Source organism: Bombus terrestris, chromosome 10 (genome assembly GCF_910591885.1).
Source record: "Bombus terrestris chromosome 10, iyBomTerr1.2, whole genome shotgun sequence".
Lineage (NCBI taxonomy): Eukaryota > Metazoa > Arthropoda > Insecta > Hymenoptera > Apidae > Bombus > Bombus terrestris.
The window spans coordinates 13692829-13710648 of NC_063278.1; the positions used below are offsets into that span (position 1 = coordinate 13692829).

Sequence of the window (17820 nt, forward strand, 5' to 3'; positions counted from 1 at the left end):
ATCCAGCATTAAGCATTACGAGCTTCCATCATTCCAGAAAGACTACCTTCGAGCCACAAGCGTAGTAATAGAAGACCGCCATGGTACAATCACCACCTCAGCAGTATACTGCCCTCCCAGACACTCTATTGTTAAAGGAAACTTTGATAATTTTCTTGACGCTCTGGGTAATAGATTCATAACTGGAGGAGACTATAATGCCAAACATATCCAATGGGGCAGCAGACTTGTCACAGTAAGAGGCAAAAATCTCTTGAATCTAATCACCAACAATCTCAACTACCTCACCACATATGAACCCACATACTGGCCCACTGACACTAACAAAATACCTGATTTACTTGACTTCTTCATAACTAAAAATATCTCGTCAAGATATGTCCAAATCAACTCCTTGGTGGAACTCTCTTCTGACCATACCCCCGTTATAGCAACAGTCAGTTCAAGAATAATCGATAATCCACCTAATGGCTTTATTTATAACTAACTCACCAACTCGCAGCTCTTTAGAGAAGCCTTTAATCATTCAACTACAGCCTTAATTTCACTAAAAACAAATGAAGATATCGAAACAGCCACGGAATACTTAAACACGAGCATAATAAACGCTATCCGCTCCTCCATACCTACTAAAACTTCTATCAGCAACCACGAATATCCCCATTACATATTTAAAAAAATCGCAGAGAAACGTAGACTAAGAAGAGTATGGCAGACCGATAGAACACCGGATGACAAACGCAAACTAAACAACGCAACCAGGAAGTTAACCAAAATCATCAAAAAATATAAAAATGACTGTTTTCAAAAATATCTCGCCAATTTGTCCCCCACAGCCGACTCCAGCTACTCACTATGGAAGGCTTCCAGGAAACTCACGCGCCCCCCGCAAATAATCCCCCCAATCCGCCCTCCGCAAGGTGAATGGGCGCGTAGCCATATAGAAAAAACCAATCTGTTTGCTAAACATCTCTATAACGTATTTAAATCCCATTCCTCCAAAATTACTGAATCTGCACTCTCCCTTCCAAATGTCACCTCCTATTGAAATTAGGAGGATTTCACTTCTGTAGAAATTATAGAATTAATCCGTCGCTTAAATCCCAGGAATGCACCGGGGCATAACCTAATATGCAATAAAGCAATCAAGGAACTTCCTATGAAAGGGATTGCACTCATCACATCAATTTTTTAACGCAATTCTTCGCCTTTAATACTATCCCAGGGCCTGGAAGATATCACTGATTACTCTCATCCCTAAACCCGGAAAACCAATATACGAAACTAGCTCCTATCGCCCAATTAGTCTTCTACCTACTTTGTCAAAATTATTCGAGAAGATGTTAACGATTCGACTCCTTCCACTCTTAGAAGATTTGAAAACACTGCCAGATCATCAATTCGGTTTTCGGAAGCAACATTCCACAATAGAGCAAATCCATCGCATAACACACAATATCAACCAAAGCCTAGAAAAGAAAAAATATTGCTCAGCGGTATTCCTTGAGGCATTCAATAAAGGCATTCGATAAAGTATGGCATGAAGGACTTCTATACAAACTTGAAAAATCCTACCACACACCTACTACTCCATCCTTAAATCCAACCTAACCAAAAGACAATTCATGGTTAAATACTTAGACGCCACTACCACAACATTCCCAATAGAAGTTGGCATACCCAAAGGTAGTGTCCTCAGACCCGTGCTGTTCTCCATCTACACTGCTGATTTACTAGTATCAACAGAAATAACTATAGCAACATTAGCTTCCCACGCAGACCCGATAATTGCTTCATCCATTCTCCAGCGATGTCTTGACTCTATGGAAAAGTGTTTTCATAAATGGGGTTTCAAAATTAATGAAAACAAATCCACCCATGTAACCTTCACGCTGCGAAAATAAACCTGTCCTCAGATCACTATTAACAATATAACAATTCCTAATAAGGACACAGTCAGATACCTGGGAATGACTCTGAACAGAAGACTAACGTGGAAACAACACATCACAGACAAATCGAAGCAACTGAAGGATAAACTTAAAAAATTTTATTGGCTCACTGGCCGTTGCTCCAACCTAAGCACCTATAAGACCGTAATAAAACCTGTCTGGACCTACGGAATTCAACTATGAGGAATAGCAAGTAATTCCAACATTGAAATACTTCAATGCTTCTAATCAAAAACGCCAAGATCCCTAATAAATGCACTCTGGTATGTCACCAACGAAGCAATACATCGCGACCTCAAGATATCCACAGTCAAAGAAGAAATATCAAAATATAGCAATAGATATAGCAAAAGAGTCATCAAACATCGAAACCCCCTAATTACTAAATTACTTAACACGTCGGACCAGATCCGCAGACTAAAAAGACATCCGTTAGACCTAAGCACAAGATTTAACTAGATATTTAGATTAAGTAATATTTACGTATTTATAATAATTATTATAGATAAGTATAATTTATAAATAATTAGCCATGTCACTGCGCCACGCCAGAGAAAATTACTTATAATTCTCAATGCGAGAATTGATAGTAAAATAAAAAGTAAATAAAGAAAAAATATGTACAGTACAATTAAAACATTCAAAATATGAAGACAAGAACGTTCAACGTTACATCCATAACAAAAGATGGTTCGTTAAAACTTACGTTTCTTGTAGATTACTATCGACCTCCTCGGAAACATTTTTCGACCAATCTAGACACTGAGAATGCTCAAAGGCGCATGCAAGTTTTACAGCAGTCATTGTCAATGCTGATCCTTCTTCCAACTTTGACCCTACTTCGCTGTACAATGGGGATACGAATCTTGCTATGAATTCCTAAAATTTAACACAATAATATCATAGGAATTGGCTTACCTTATTGTTCTTCAACTTTATCGTTTTCTAAAAAGTATCTAATTATACATATCATGCTACTAGAGCGGTGACGAATCGTTCAATTCAAAATATAATTCAAAAGCGTGAATTACGCATAATAGATATTTTGCTTAAAATTGTAATTTTTGTAACGTATCGATATTGTTACTCACCTGGAAATCAGTAAAGACCGGAGTCTCGTACAGAAGCCTGTTTAATTTGAACATGTGTCGCATAAATGCACCCCAAGGAAGATAATGTCTTTCCTTCATTTGCATATATTTAATGAATTCAAAGGCGGTGCCATATTTCATCAAGCCTATTTCAGCCAAACTAAAAACGTCGTCTACGAGCGATACTCTCGTTTCTGGTGGAAACAGCTCATGATTCTCCGCAAGTGCCAATTTTAACAGCATCCAATTTGTTTCGTCGTAGTGCACGCGGTAGAAACCTTGAAAAATGTAATGGTACAATTATTTCCATTAATTTACGAAGCAAAGTGTCTGGCAAATTCACAGCGTAACGAGAAAAAGAAGATCATTTCACGTGTAAAAATACAAGAAAGAATTCGATAATTGTGCAGAAGGTAGAAACGATTCTATTTCTGGAAGCTAAGACGTGCCGAAGGTTCGGCAATTATCGAAAGCTCGCGATAAGCCATGATCTAAGCCAAGTTTGAGTTTAAAAAGTCTCGCTTTCTTATTTTGCATTTTTTCGAAATGAATCTTGTACCATTTATCTGATCAAAATGACACAAAATAGCTCGGCGCATATTTGTTTATTTAATAAGTAACAGTTAAGTACATATATCCATAAGCAAATATAACTCAACTTATACCACATTTGGTCTCGTTTTCAGCAGAAGGATCTCACGTGAAAGATTAATTTAGAAAGAGTGAAAATTAAAAAATATTTATATCTGACATTGAATCATATGTTTGTGTCAATTATCGCATATTTACTGTAGATTGGCAGTATGACATTCGTAAAAATGAAAAAAACAAATAGAAAAGGCAAAAATTACAGGATATATATCTGAAAGTATAAAAATTATAATGTAAACAAGTTACTACAAATCTGTTCTTATTATTTCATACTTGAATATTAATAATCTTATCAGAGTATTCAATAAAATATAATAAATATATATTTTAGTTAAATTTGCCACATACCAGTCTTATTTACATTGAAAAGAACCCAAGATTCATTGGAACCAATGCCATCCAGCGTGATTTTAGGTTCAGGTGGAAACCAGATCGTAGCAGGAGACGACCAATTACCATTATTGTTGGTGTAACTCAGTGGGATATGCCAGAATTTGGAGATACTTTCGAATGGACGATCGAGCGCAAATTGTTCCTAAAAGAATTATTTAATTCCTAATACACCTAATCAGAGCTAGTTCGTTAAAATAGTAAATTTAATAGATTTAGAATATTGGCAACAAAATCTCTGTCTTCATACGATGTATAATATCGTATTCAACGTTACAATTTTGTGGCGTATTGCATTATCTATTATCCGTCATTCGTGAATGAAAATTTCTAAAATTAGCAGTAGAATAACTCCATTTAATTTAATTTAATTTAATTTGATATGATAGTTAATTCATTTAATCGAATAGCAGTTGATTTTATATTAATAACCTGATACAAGGTTTCGTGTTTTCTGACATGAGAACTACACGACAATCTCGTTCACGAATTTCGTTTACTTTATGTCCTTCATTCTACTTTTACATCTAAACTTGAGTAAATTTTCTTTAAATTATCTCCTTATTTACAGCATAAACTGTTCAAAGTTGTATAATCATAGAATTTAATACAAAAATTGCAATGGTATTTGCTACGGTATACCTGATAGATAATGGCGGATTCCTCTTCGTAATTTCTTACGACGGTTATAAATGGATATCCACCTTGAGAAATCCAAGAATTCATCGTGTCTTCCAACGAAACTCCGGACGGAAGTTCCATTGCTTCTTCCGCCAGAATATTCATGAAATCGGTTACATCCGTGTTGTTGTGCTTCCTGATCAAATAACAAAACCTCGTTTATTACGTTGAAGATTCTATTAGTCGACCTGTTAGAGAGGAACTCGTCGCGAAAGATTATCAGTATCCTGCGTATCATATCCGTATCTGGCATAATAAATTATTATCTAATAATTTACTGTCTTAGCCAATCTTCACTTTTCAACGCATCGTTTCATTTAAATCAAAATCGCGTTATATTTTATTTGCATTCGCTAGAGTGAAAATCGATTCAATTATAATTAACATCTTTTCTAGCAATTTTTAATTCTGTAGAACCGATCTCAACTGTCTTTTATTTTTCAATGCTATCGATGTTTGCGCACCACGAAAACCAGTTGTGCTTTGTTTACAATTGTTGGAGTAAAAATCACTGCAATTGAACAATTTGTAACTTCTTAGAAATTTGCAATTTTGTATAAACCGACGACTCAGTTTAGAAGATCAGTGAACGAACAATAAAATTATCATCACATACATTGCTTCCGCTGAAATCTCGTAGAACTACTCGATAGTATCTTGATTATCCATATTTACTAGCAATAAAGACGTAATTATTAAATTATGCAGGAATTTGAGCGAAGAAAAACGCGAATGAAAAAGAGGAAATACATATGTAAATGAAAAACCGGATAATCACGAGGAAGATGATTAATCGCAATTAGCTTCAATTCGATACAGCCGTCAATCCTTAACAAATCGCTATTAATCAAAACGATCCATCCATCGATCTATTGCAGGCATAAAACATTTTCTCGCCAATAATATACCCACCACCTGGTTATCAGTTTCTTGTAGCCGTTCCTAAAGTCGGTATCGCCTATCGCGCCATGCAACATGCGTATCAGACATGCACCTACAAGAAGCATCGAAAAATGCAGAGGCATTAGATCTACCCGCTCGCGATATCTTGCAACCTAAAGCTGCGTCCTCACTAAAGCAACAACCACCAATCTTCCGTTGATGTTTCTACGTTTATGTTTTCCTCTTACAATTTTCTCAACGAGCTATCTACTCCTATTTTGCTCAACTCGGAACACTTTCTTTTGCGGTTTCCCTTTTTTTTTCATTTTCTCTTTCAATTCTCGTCTAATTTCTCGATCGCTGTCTTTCTCGCGTTTGTGCCAACAGCACACGTTAATATCACAAAATGGCAGGTAGTTTCTGTATAGCTAATGCTGTCAGCAAGTAAAGTCAATTATCACCATGTTTAACAGTAATTGCTGAGAAAAGCGACAGGATCAGGAGTGTCAATCGGCCCTCTCTGTCGATGTTCCGCGTTTCTCGAACTTGTTGGTTGTCCAATGTTCCTCCATGTTCCCCCACGTTTCTCTTGCCGGTAGCAAAAGTTGCTGCTCGTTGTTCGTCGAGTAAATGTCTCTTGAAAGTGTATAGTTTTCGCTACTTGCTGCTACTTGTTGTTCTTTGGAACTTGTAACAACAACAGGTAACATAAAGTTCCTCGTTGTTGCCTCAGTGAAGACGCAGCTTAAGACTAACAGTGAGCCGGTTTACCTTTCGCGTGCTCGTAGTTAAGAGATTGCCACAGATGATAGTTGGCATTTTCATGGAAAGGCCTTGAAATGCTATAGCCATCGATCTCCATCACGTGCAGCTGGACATCGGCGATGAAAGAGTCGCTCAAGTCCAATGACGAGTCTATCTGAAAATGGAATTCTATTACAACGGTTTACCAAGGTGTTTGTCGAGCATACGAAATTAGTCGCTTGCCTGTTGAACGATCACGTGTTGGATGTAAACTAGCAGACTCTCGGAGATCCACGCGTCCGTTCGATTCACATTCATAAATTCATCGAGCCATTGCTGTCCCACTAGGCTGATCAGCACCTTCAGAGCGTTGGCTTTCGTGACATGTGGCGATTTCTTGCTGGTGTAGAACAACGACTGCCTTGAACATTTAAGCGCCCTTCGATTACATTGCTGGTGAAAAATGCACCATAAAAATATCGGCTAATTATTAAATAATGGCGAAATAAGGGATTCTGTGCGGTGTATTATCGCGGACACAAAGAGAAATAACTGACAAGATGGACTTAGGCTATCTAATAAATAGAGATAATTAATAAATCTAATAAGACTTTTAACGAGACTTCTTAACTTCTGATGGAAGAATAAAAAGGAGGATGATGTGATCGAAAAAGAAACAAGTATATCGTGTCATGTTGATAAAAAAGTTAACAAATTGTTTTGTAGCTAAGAAATGAAGTTAGAAGAAAACAGAGGATTAAAGCATTTAAAACAACTTTCAATGTGAGAATATAAATAGATGAATAGCTTTTATTTATTGCATCACGTAGCTACAATCTGCAAAGATTTGGTCAAAGGTAGCCCAAAATATTTACCTACTGTTTGAACTATCAAACGGATTGTACATTAACAGGTGGTTGTTTAAACAAAAAATTATTGTATCGCACCCTTGCTTCAAAATTGACGTAATTGAAAGTATGCAAAGGACTATATCTTTGATAATATCACTTCGTTGATTGAACTGAGTTAATGGAATTGATTAAACTATATTTACTAGTACTTTCTCGTCATTTGCAAGTTATTACCGTGGAAAAATCTTAAAAATCTTCCTCACAATAAAATAGAAGAATAAAATAGGACCTTACGAGTGACTTTTGCGATACTATTCCTGAAATTCTGCTTACAAATTTGCTTGATTACAAATTATTTGTAATATATCATAGATGTACAAATTGCCTACAATATTTCCATAGTTACTATTATTACTAAACGAAGTTAAATAATTTTACAAAAGCACGCTATTGTATTATTATAAAATTCACATTGATAGTCTTTTAAATAAAAAACAACGGTTCTAATTATATGAGTAATAGAGTTAATACGGTGATATTACGTATATGAGCGAGTTGATTATAATTATAAATCGTAGGAGATGTAAGGAACGTTTTTCTTGTAGAAAAACAATAATAGCTCTTACTTCAGCGCAATTAATCCAGGATTTCCCATGTTCTCGTCGATCCCTGGAGGCAAGCTTACTATATCCAATTTAGGATAGGGGTAGGACGTCAAAAACACGTCGATCAAGTTAACGACAATTGAGTCGAGTTTGTCGAACAGGTAAATCTCGTCTGAACTTCTATTCGATTCACACCAGAACGTTGCAACTACTTCGGTGTCGCCTACGATCGTCGTGTTCATGGCTTTGATATGGCCCATTACGAAAGCCAAATTGTGCGGAGAAATAGGCAGGGAATCGTCGAAAGTATCGACCACCATCGAATTGTCCGAGCTTAAAACGGGAATAATAATATATCTTATTTCTCTTTTTAAAGAACACTTTGAGAAACGAGATCGATTGACTCTGTGACGAATAACTTAATTTTTGATAAACCAGAAACTGTAGGATTTTTATGATTTATTATTTTATTATTTGAAGGTCGTTAAATGCATAGAATACACGTAATACGCAAAAATATATCAAATATCCAAAATATAATGTTTGTTATATTTAATAGATAAATTTCTGTCCAGGTTCCACTTTTTAGAAAAGCTTATAAAAATAATTTTTAGAAAAATAGCGGAGTGTTCACGAGCATTTGTCTATGTGAAACGAAAAAAAGGTTCCACTTTTTAAATTATATCCACAAAGTTATGACTTTCCATAAATATCTGCACTCTGCTGATAAATGGTAAAAAATTTCATACGTAAAGATAGTTCTTTAAATCAACAAAAAAGATTGAAACTGAATGGTGTTCAATTGTAGAAAAAAAATTCCAATATTGATCAAATATTGAAAATTCTATTTTAAGTTACGTATCTCATCTAAAGTGTATTTTCTGACGTGTTTTCCTGTCAATTATCACATGTTTTGCTATAAACTGAAAGTGTATAAATTAAAAATGAAAAGAACGAAAAAGATAGACAAAAATTGCAAAATATATATCTGACAGCATAGAAGTTCTAATTAGAACAAGTTGCTACAAATCTTCTCCTATTATTTCATACTTGAATATTAATAATCTTATCAGAGTATTCAATAAAATATAATAAATAAAGCAGAGTTCATTTTCTGAAATCGATCGATGACATTTCTATCGTGCAACTATAATTATAAATGAAAATGTATTACATAAAGAAAGCTTCTTTATCGAACTTTTTCACATATAAAATCAAATTTCCGTTTTTAATTTGACTGTGTCATCAAGCAAGATCGATTTCATTTACAAGTACGTTTTGCGAAAAGACATGACGTGAATTACTTACGTATCCCTTAAAGTCCTGAGGGGCATGTTTGAGAGCACTGTCATTTCTTTGGGACGTGCCACGGATACGGAAATAACTGACTTATTCACCGTATCGTCGAAAACCGGGAACAAACATCGAGCACCGGATTCCTTCAATCTCGTTCCCATTAGCCATCTAATATAAAAATGGAAAATATTGCAAAACGTTTACAAAAATTTGACTCGTAAATCTATTAAAATCCTGCAAATGTTAAATCGTGGAAGAAGCAGGTGAACACGATTAACAGATATCTAAAGAATTACATTTCGTTAACTATTTTTTTAATTATTTTTCAAGTACCAATTGAAAATAAATGACGTACGTAACACTTACTTTCCTTCGCCAGATGAATTGTAACTTCCAATGAAAAATATATGTTCATCGATTAACAGGTCATATTTGACTTCCAACAGATAAATTCCTTGCTGTATTCGACTTCCTAAATGAATTGTGTGAACTTCTTTATCTACGTCTATATCGTACTGTGTGATTTGTATTTGAGAAGATGCGTTTCCGGGAGATACAGCAGGTGGCACAGATCCGAACTGTATAATAGCATCTACGTTTGAGTCGTCAATTTTGTCAGTGTCAGAAACCAAAGCGTAATTTGACAATGAAACGTTGGCTTCTTCGACGGAGGACCTGTTCTCCAATGAGTTTGTAACATTTTCGTCGTATACCATTGTCTCGTTTTCCCTCAGGCTTATCACAACATCATTTTCTATAGAATACATAGTATGTGAAACTGCAAGTAGATGACACGGTTGGACATCATTTATTCATTTATAAAATAATGTTATTAAATTAATTGTTTTTAATATATTAAAACGCTTATGGTAGTTAGGATAGTTTAAACAAAATAATTAGCACTACAATGCCAGCAAATATTGCACAATAAATTCCATATTTCAAAAGCTTCGAACTATTTTTAAATTTAGAAAGAAACAATGTGTTACTTGGTAATTTAAAAACATTGCTGTCGAATTTAAAAATTCTTCTTCCACGTTGTTCTGGTAACAAGAAAAATGTAAATAATTCAAGTACTCGTGAAACGTAAAAGCAAAATACCTGTAATTAACTATAATGATAATGTAGAAATTGCGAAACAAATTGTTCGATTATTCAATTCGGGTACAACAACCAGTTTGTAAACGTGGGAAATTCATTCGCAATATTTCTATAAACGTAAAAATTGTTAAAGTTAGTAACATTACCAGAAGTTGTATCGTTCCCTTGATTAGCGTTATTAATTACGTCAGTGATTCCCCTTCTTCGTCTTTTCCTTAACGGCTTCTTGTTTTCCTCCAGATCCAGCAAAGACAGCTTGTAACTAGTCACCGTAATGTTCTTCACATTTAGCGAAAGTTTATTTAAACTTATCGTATCGTTTACTTGAAAATCGATGTACACGTGGCCTATCAATCTCGATGGACCGTTCATGTCTATAATTGGCGTTAATTCGAGGCGATATTTCAAGGGACGAATGAAAGGTGAAATACTTTCGTCAACATCGTCTGTATCATCGATGCCATCGTTCTGCAAGTCTAGAATCTCGTAAGGCTAAGAGAAACAAATTTTGTAACATTAAAGAATAAATTGAAAGTCTCGATTAACTGCTGATATGGAGATTTTGGTTAATAAATATTTAATTATCGTTGCAGATTATGACTAGGTCATACTAAATTTAGTATGTCACACTAAATCGTAATAGTTATTGAAAAGTCATATTAAATATATATATAGATTTCAGATTAGTCGTTATAAAATATTATTAATCTTATCTTTAATTTTACAACTTGATTTTTCCAGCTGTCGTTCCCAACTTGATTAATTATAAGAAAATCGATGTTTCTAAAGAATCTACGTTACAAAATTATATTAATCATAGAATATTTATTATAGTATTCCGGATACAGTATTTTCAAAATACTAAATAAGTAAATTGTTTTACGATCTTGTTATTTTTCCTTATATTTACCGTTACAAACTATTCCTTCGATTATGTTACATCTTAAATATGATGTATTGTATACATATATATATAAACAAAAACGTGATCTGAGGATCATTAAAGACACGTAAATTCCTCAGTTGTTGGTGACAACAGAAAAATATTAACTGTACCGATTTAATGAAATGGTTTCATTAGAATAAAAATGAGAATGGTAACGATTTTATACAATTTTATCGGAAACAACGAAAATACTAATAAAAATATGCTTTCTCGTGCCAAAATATCCATAAGATTCGTAACATTCGGAAAAGTTTCGACGATTCCAAGTAGAAAAAGAATGTTACGTTATAAGAATTGTGACTTACTAATCAAACAGATATGGACCCCATAAATGTTTAAAGAAATTACCAATTGATCTTAACCGCCTCCCGTGCCATTTAGCTCGACGAAACTCGGACCAAAGCGGTAGGCGTCTCGTGGCGTACTGATAGGAACTAACATTCAATTACAGTCGTTATATTACGATCACTAGATTCAATTAGGATCAAATACACGATAAATACTTATTATTTACGATATAGTACCACGCCAGAAAAAATTGAATTTTCTCAATGAGAATTGACTGTAAAATATCAGGTCTGTAAATATGAAACCGGAATTTGCCTATAGATGGTCCTAACTGATAATGCAGTTATCACTAAACTGCGTCATCGATGCCAAAAGTCTTTGTTGACATCTCACAAACATTTTCGACTCAGAACAATACAAGTTTCATACAACAGCATAGTTTGTAATAGCGTTGAACATGTCGAATTTTGTGCCTAGAAACTACGATTTGCGGACAGCATTGATTTTCTGTTACCATTTGAAGAAAACTGCTGCAGAATCGCATCGAATGCTTGTCGAAGCTTACGATGAATATGCTCTTGGTAAATCACAGTGCTTTGAATGGTTTAAAAAATTCAGAAGTGGCAATTTTGACGTGAGGAACGAAGAACGTGGAAGGTCACCGAAAAAGTTTCAAGACAGCGAATTGCAAGCATTCTTGGATGAGGATGACGCTCAAACGCAACAACAACTCGCTGATCAATTAAACGTGATACGAGAAGCCGTCTTCATACGTTTGAAAGCCATGGGAAAGATTCAGAAGGTGGGAAAATGGGTTCCACATGAACTGAATGAAAGACAGCAGGAAAACCGAAAAACCACATGCGAAATGCTGTTCGTCAGATACGAAAGAAAGTCATTTCTCCACCGAATTGTGACTGGCGATGAAAAGTGGATATATTTTGAGAGTCCTAAGCGTAAAAGATCATGGGTAGCTCCAGGCGAACCACCGACATCGACTACAAGACCAAATCGCTATGGACGGAAGACAATGCTCTGTGTTTGGTGAGATCAGAAGGGTGTGATCTATTATGAGCTGTTAAAACCTGGCGAAACCGTTAATACTGAGCGCTACCGACAACAAATGATCGATTTGAATCAAGCTTTGCGTGAAAAACGACCAGAATATCAAAAAAGGCAACACAAAGTAATTTTGCTTCGTGATAATGCACCATCACATACAGCAAAACCGGTCAAGGAAACGATCGAAGCTTTCAGTTGGGAAATACTTTCGCACACGGCTTACTCACCAGACTTGGCTCCGTCCGATTACTATTTATTTGCATCGATGGGACACGCACTTTCTGACCAGCACTTCGCTTCTTACGAAAATGTACGAAAATGGCTCGATGACTGGTTTGCCTCAAAATAGCGACAGTTTTTTTGGCGTGGCATCCACCAATTGCCAGACAGGTGGGAAAAATATATAGCTAGCGATGGGCAATACTTCGAATAAAATATTTTTAATCATTTTCATACAATAAACGTGTATTTTCTATACAAAAATTCCGGTTTCGTATTTACATAGCTGGTATATCCAAATAAAAAGAAAAGAAAAAGATATATACATATATATTACGATGTTTATGTTTGGCCACTGACTTTCTGTTCGCGAGCCTGGCTCGTGATATTCATGTTTGGACCAAAATCTTCATCACGAGTCAGACTCGTTAAAGCACGGGAAGGGGTTAATCTGTATTCAAGTGAATGGAATTTCATATCGAGAAAGTGACTGTTTTATTATCTGAAAATTTCATTATCGGAACAGTTTTATTTTCTTATTTGTTTGGATAAGAGAGGCTGTACCCTACATATTGTTAGTTGGTAACTTATCACCGACAGATCCTGGTTCAAAAATCTACTTTGCCCAGAAACGAAATAATTAACTCGATGATTTCCGTATTTTATGTACCTAACTGTTACTTACCTTTTTCTTTGGTAAGGAATTGATGTACCATCCGAGAAATCCTGCGGCTATGACACCGATAATAAAGACCACGATGATTCCTGCTATCTTTGTATACGATAAGAACCAACCATCGCCTCTTTTATATTCCATGTCATCGTAAGTCATAAATTGCACCGGACCGCCGCTGAACTGTGGCATGCATTGAGCTACAAGAATCATTTGAAAAACGTGAACTCTTCGAAAGTGTCGAAGCATCTCAATAAAATAATATGATGCAAATATATGTAGACGCGAATATATAATAATTTCATATGCGATAAATCATTCATTTAAAATAGTAAAATAACTGAATAGACAGAATTTATTGGACCGTGTGCGCGGCCCATGAATGCTGAACAATTCAATTATGTGTTTCTATTATATCGTTGTTACAATCTGAGATTTCCGGGCGTAAGTTATGTCAAGTAGGAATTCTATCTCTACGTTTAGCCAGCATCGCAGCTAGGTATATTGTCATAAATTGAAACACACGTGGTATCTACATATCCCCTCAACTTTTTGATCGTTCGGATTAAATAGTTGGTGATCAATGATTCGTGACAAGAGTCAGATCATCCACTACCTGTCCAACTGTTCGCTATTATCGTAAGTGCAGCTAATATAGTCTACCAAATTTTAAATGATTTTCAAATAACAGCTAAAAGACAATCTTGTATCAAATTAGTCTGAAACAAAAGAGACGCTATTTGTTTTTCATGTACATAAAATTCGTTCTACATATTCTTGGCTACAACTCAATGTTTGACTAATCCTTTGGCAATTTATGCCAATTTTTTTTTTAATATTTCAAATTATTGTTATTAACATAGGAACAATATCCGTATCATTCGATTCGTTGGAAAAGCTATAGTTATCTATAGTTGCAATAGTGAAAAGACATCCATAAAGAATAATTCCTTTTGGACACGAAGCCCCAAAATTGTATAACAACGATAGTAATAATTTAGTGAATTGTATACACTAATATAGGAACGTGATAAACAAACAGATATTACATTTTTCGATTCCAATTTATGTAAAAAATGCCGAAATTTTGAATCTAATTATTTCGCTATTTTAAATTCCAATTTCTTTGGCCGCAAAATTATTGGATACCACAGGAGGACGCGGAAAATTAAAGATACGTTATCTACCTTTTTACATCTACCATGATATAAACTAATAGTAATAGGTCACTGTGCTCGCATTCGTATCAACTTCATTACAATTAATCATCACAGTGTGTGCTGATTATCATTGTATGACAGATTATACATACGCAAATTACGATAAAAACAAATTATCTTATTTCTTTCCGCTAGCTATACTCTATAAATAGCTTCTCTGAATTAAATATAGTATTTTGCTAGAAATACTTCGTAACTATACCAACATCCTCCAAAGGCGAAACATAGTTACAAGATTATAAAGAATAATTCTAGAACTCTCTGCGAAATGATTTAAATATTATAAAACGTGATAAACATCTCATGCAATACATATACATATATTGTATATACATATTGCATGAGATGTTTATCATATATATATTATATATATAGAAATATTATACTTGAAATTTGCATCTGTTGACTTGATATTACGTGATCGATCAATATTCAGAAATAGCAGCGACAGTTCGAGACGACGTAGACGTTGTCATAATCGTGACGAATTCACGTTATCATAACATTCGGAGCGAACGTGACGTGACGTCGCTGAATTGATTTCTCGCGGTGCACACACGTTCCAGGTAGACCGCTGTATACTCTTATGGTTACTGGTGAGCTATTAACTTTACCATTCGCATAATCTTTTTTAAGACCGGCAATACTCGCTTCCTTCTAGTTTTGCATACGACATCAACGATACAAGAAACTTCGCTTGACGTTACGAATCAGTACTTTTCAGTTGGAACTTTTCAACGACTGTTAGAAATCTTCTTTATTCGTGAGAACTGCAGCACGTGTGACGAATGACGTAATTGTGATCTCATTTACATTTCAAATACGGATATTAAAGGATAGCGAGATAACAGTCAACGACTCTAAGTTACATTTTGAACAAACTTTACTTTATGTTTGGAAATCCTTTCGTTTTAATACTTTTCATCGTCAGTATTGTAGTATCGGAAAAAGGATAGGATTAGGATAATTTAGGTTTGTAAAATTCTCCTAATACTATTTATTAAGATAAATAAAAATAACAAAGATTGATTGGACAGAGAACGATAAATGTTCAACTTGAACTAAAACACAAAAGACTTATTCCGCTCAAATCACTCTCTATAACTCTCGTCTTCGGCATCCGCACTCGCACGCTCTCGCTTCTCAACTTACTGCCTTTAGCATCTCTTTTGTCTTTTCCCGCCCTATCGCGCACGTGTCCCGAAAACGCCCGTGGCCAAGGTCACGCAGGCCTTCTCCACGAAACTGTTCACTTGAAAAGGACCGACGACACATTGATGTACCCGACGATGCCGCGGCTCTCGCGACATTGTTTACGATTCGGCCGATATCTTAGGCCTTTTGTCCACGATACTACACTCGGCCATTCCTGACAAATCACATCTGCCCTCAGATGTGCTCATCACTGTTCTCACTATCATCACTAACACCAACGTTCCACCACTTCATGTGGTCGGCTGCAGTGGAAGTCGTGCGCGGTCCCTCGTGTTCGCCTTCTCGTTGCACTACGTAGCGGTCATTTCGCAGGACTTTCACCACACGATACGGCCCAAGGAACTTTGAATGCAGCTTTAACCCAGGACCGCCTTGCGTCCTCTCGATCGCCACCAGATCTCCTGTTTTGTAGATTGTCGCCTTCTTGCGTCTCTGGTTGAACGTTTGTCTATTGCGGGTTTGAAGCTCCTCGATCCGTCTCTTTGCTATTTCACGCAACTGATCCCGTTCTTCCTGGAACATCGCGGCCCATTCATCCTCAACTAACTGCCTCATCTGCGGATCGTCCCGCATTCTCATCCGCGTGCCAAACAGCAACTGGAACGGAGTAACGCTAGTGCTTCTGCTGGGAGTTGCGTTGAGGTATTTTTGAGTTTTCTCCAGGTGCTTGAACCACTCGCCTGGCGTTGGTGCAGATAACTTCGTCAACAACGGGATAAGTATCCGATTTACTCTTTCCACCTGACCATTGGCCCGCGGAATTCCAGTTGTAGTTCGCACGTGCTCTATGCCTTCCTCATTACAATAGTCCTCGAAAGCACCAGCTGTGAACGCCGTCCCACGGTCAGAGATGATCCTTCGCGGATTCCCGAAACAAACAGACTGTTTTTCCAAGCGGCTGATAACCTCTGCAGAACCCGTTGATTTGGTAGGGTACAACCAGACGAACTTGGTGAAAGCATCGACCACTACGAAGATATGCCGGTAGCTTTTCTTTGTAGTGGGTAACGGTCCAATATGATCGACGTGATACGTGTCGAACGGCAATTCTCCCTTGTCGATGGTATTTAGCAACCCTTCCTTCTTCCCTTGCTTTCTCTCCGCAAGGATACAGTCGATGCAGCTCCGCACCACCCTTTCCACTTTCTCGCGCATTCCCCGGAACCAGTAGTCCCTTTTTACCAACGCCTCTGTTTTGGTAACGCCGAAATGGCCACGTTCGTGAGCTCGTCGGACCACTTGGGTTTGCATCGACTTCGGCACGACCAATAGCGGTGCGTCTTCTACTTCTCGATACAAAAGTTCGTTTCTTAAGATGTACCCGTCGGCCTCGTACTGCTTTATGTTGTCTCGGATCTGTCGCAGGTCATCCTCTTGCAACTGCGCTTCTCTCAAACGTACGACTATCCCTCGTTCGTCTTCGTCTATTAGCATGACCTCGGGTAGGGGATTTCGACTCAACGCGTCGACATGCATCATACTGGTCCCGGGCCTATGCTCCACCTTATAATCGAACTCCTCTAGGAGGATTTCCCACCTCGCGACGCGCACGCACAAGTCCTTTTTCCGCATTGTTAATGCGAATGCCTGACAATCTGTAACGATTTTGAATGGAATGCCGAGCAAGTAGACACGGAATTTCTTCAGCGCTTTCACGATGGCCAAAACCTCAAGCTCGTAACTGGTGTACTTCTCTTCAGCCGGTGAAGTCTTTCCGCTCGAGTAATACACGGGGTGAAAAACGTTGTCCTCGCTGTCGCGTTGCAGTAAGATCGCTCCGTATCCCCCGCTGCACGCATCCGTATGCAGCTGAGTCTCCGCTCCAACGCGATACAGCTTCAACAGTGGCTTCTCGTGCGCGATTAGCCTCTTCCTTAGCTCCTTGATGGATGCAGCACCATACAGCATAGATTTATGAACTTCTTCGTCTATTATCCCGTCTATGATGTACTC

The 17820-nt window shown here is 36.8% G+C and overlaps 2 protein-coding genes across 8 annotated transcripts in view; one reads left to right on the top strand and one right to left on the bottom strand.

The window, feature by feature from the left end:
* Nucleotides 1-17820, top strand: part of LOC100646446 — a 53009-nt gene that overhangs the window by 14569 nt on the left and 20620 nt on the right. The window lies entirely within an intron of this gene.
* The window catches only part of LOC100646324 (thyrotropin-releasing hormone-degrading ectoenzyme), a 38521-nt gene that overhangs the window by 3237 nt on the left and 17464 nt on the right, over nucleotides 1-17820 (bottom strand). For 5 of the 7 annotated variants that reach the window (XM_048409542.1, XM_048409543.1, XM_048409541.1 and 2 more), the window contains 12 exons: nucleotides 13445-13632; nucleotides 10391-10736; nucleotides 9510-9921; nucleotides 9156-9311; nucleotides 7869-8180; nucleotides 6635-6812; nucleotides 6419-6566; nucleotides 5678-5759; nucleotides 4727-4901; nucleotides 4043-4229; nucleotides 3044-3321; nucleotides 2659-2831 (listed from right to left, as the gene is read on the bottom strand). In XM_048409542.1, the coding sequence (XP_048265499.1) occupies nucleotides 2659-2831; nucleotides 3044-3321; nucleotides 4043-4229; nucleotides 4727-4901; nucleotides 5678-5759; nucleotides 6419-6566; nucleotides 6635-6812; nucleotides 7869-8180; nucleotides 9156-9311; nucleotides 9510-9921; nucleotides 10391-10736; nucleotides 13445-13632 (2635 nt within the window). Of the gene's footprint in view, nucleotides 1-2658; nucleotides 2832-3043; nucleotides 3322-4042; nucleotides 4230-4726; nucleotides 4902-5677; nucleotides 5760-6418; nucleotides 6567-6634; nucleotides 6813-7868; nucleotides 8181-9155; nucleotides 9312-9509; nucleotides 9922-10390; nucleotides 10737-13444; nucleotides 13633-15038; nucleotides 15067-17820 lie in introns of those variants that run through there. The other 2 variants (XM_048409544.1, XM_048409540.1) reach the window with 2 other exon arrangements.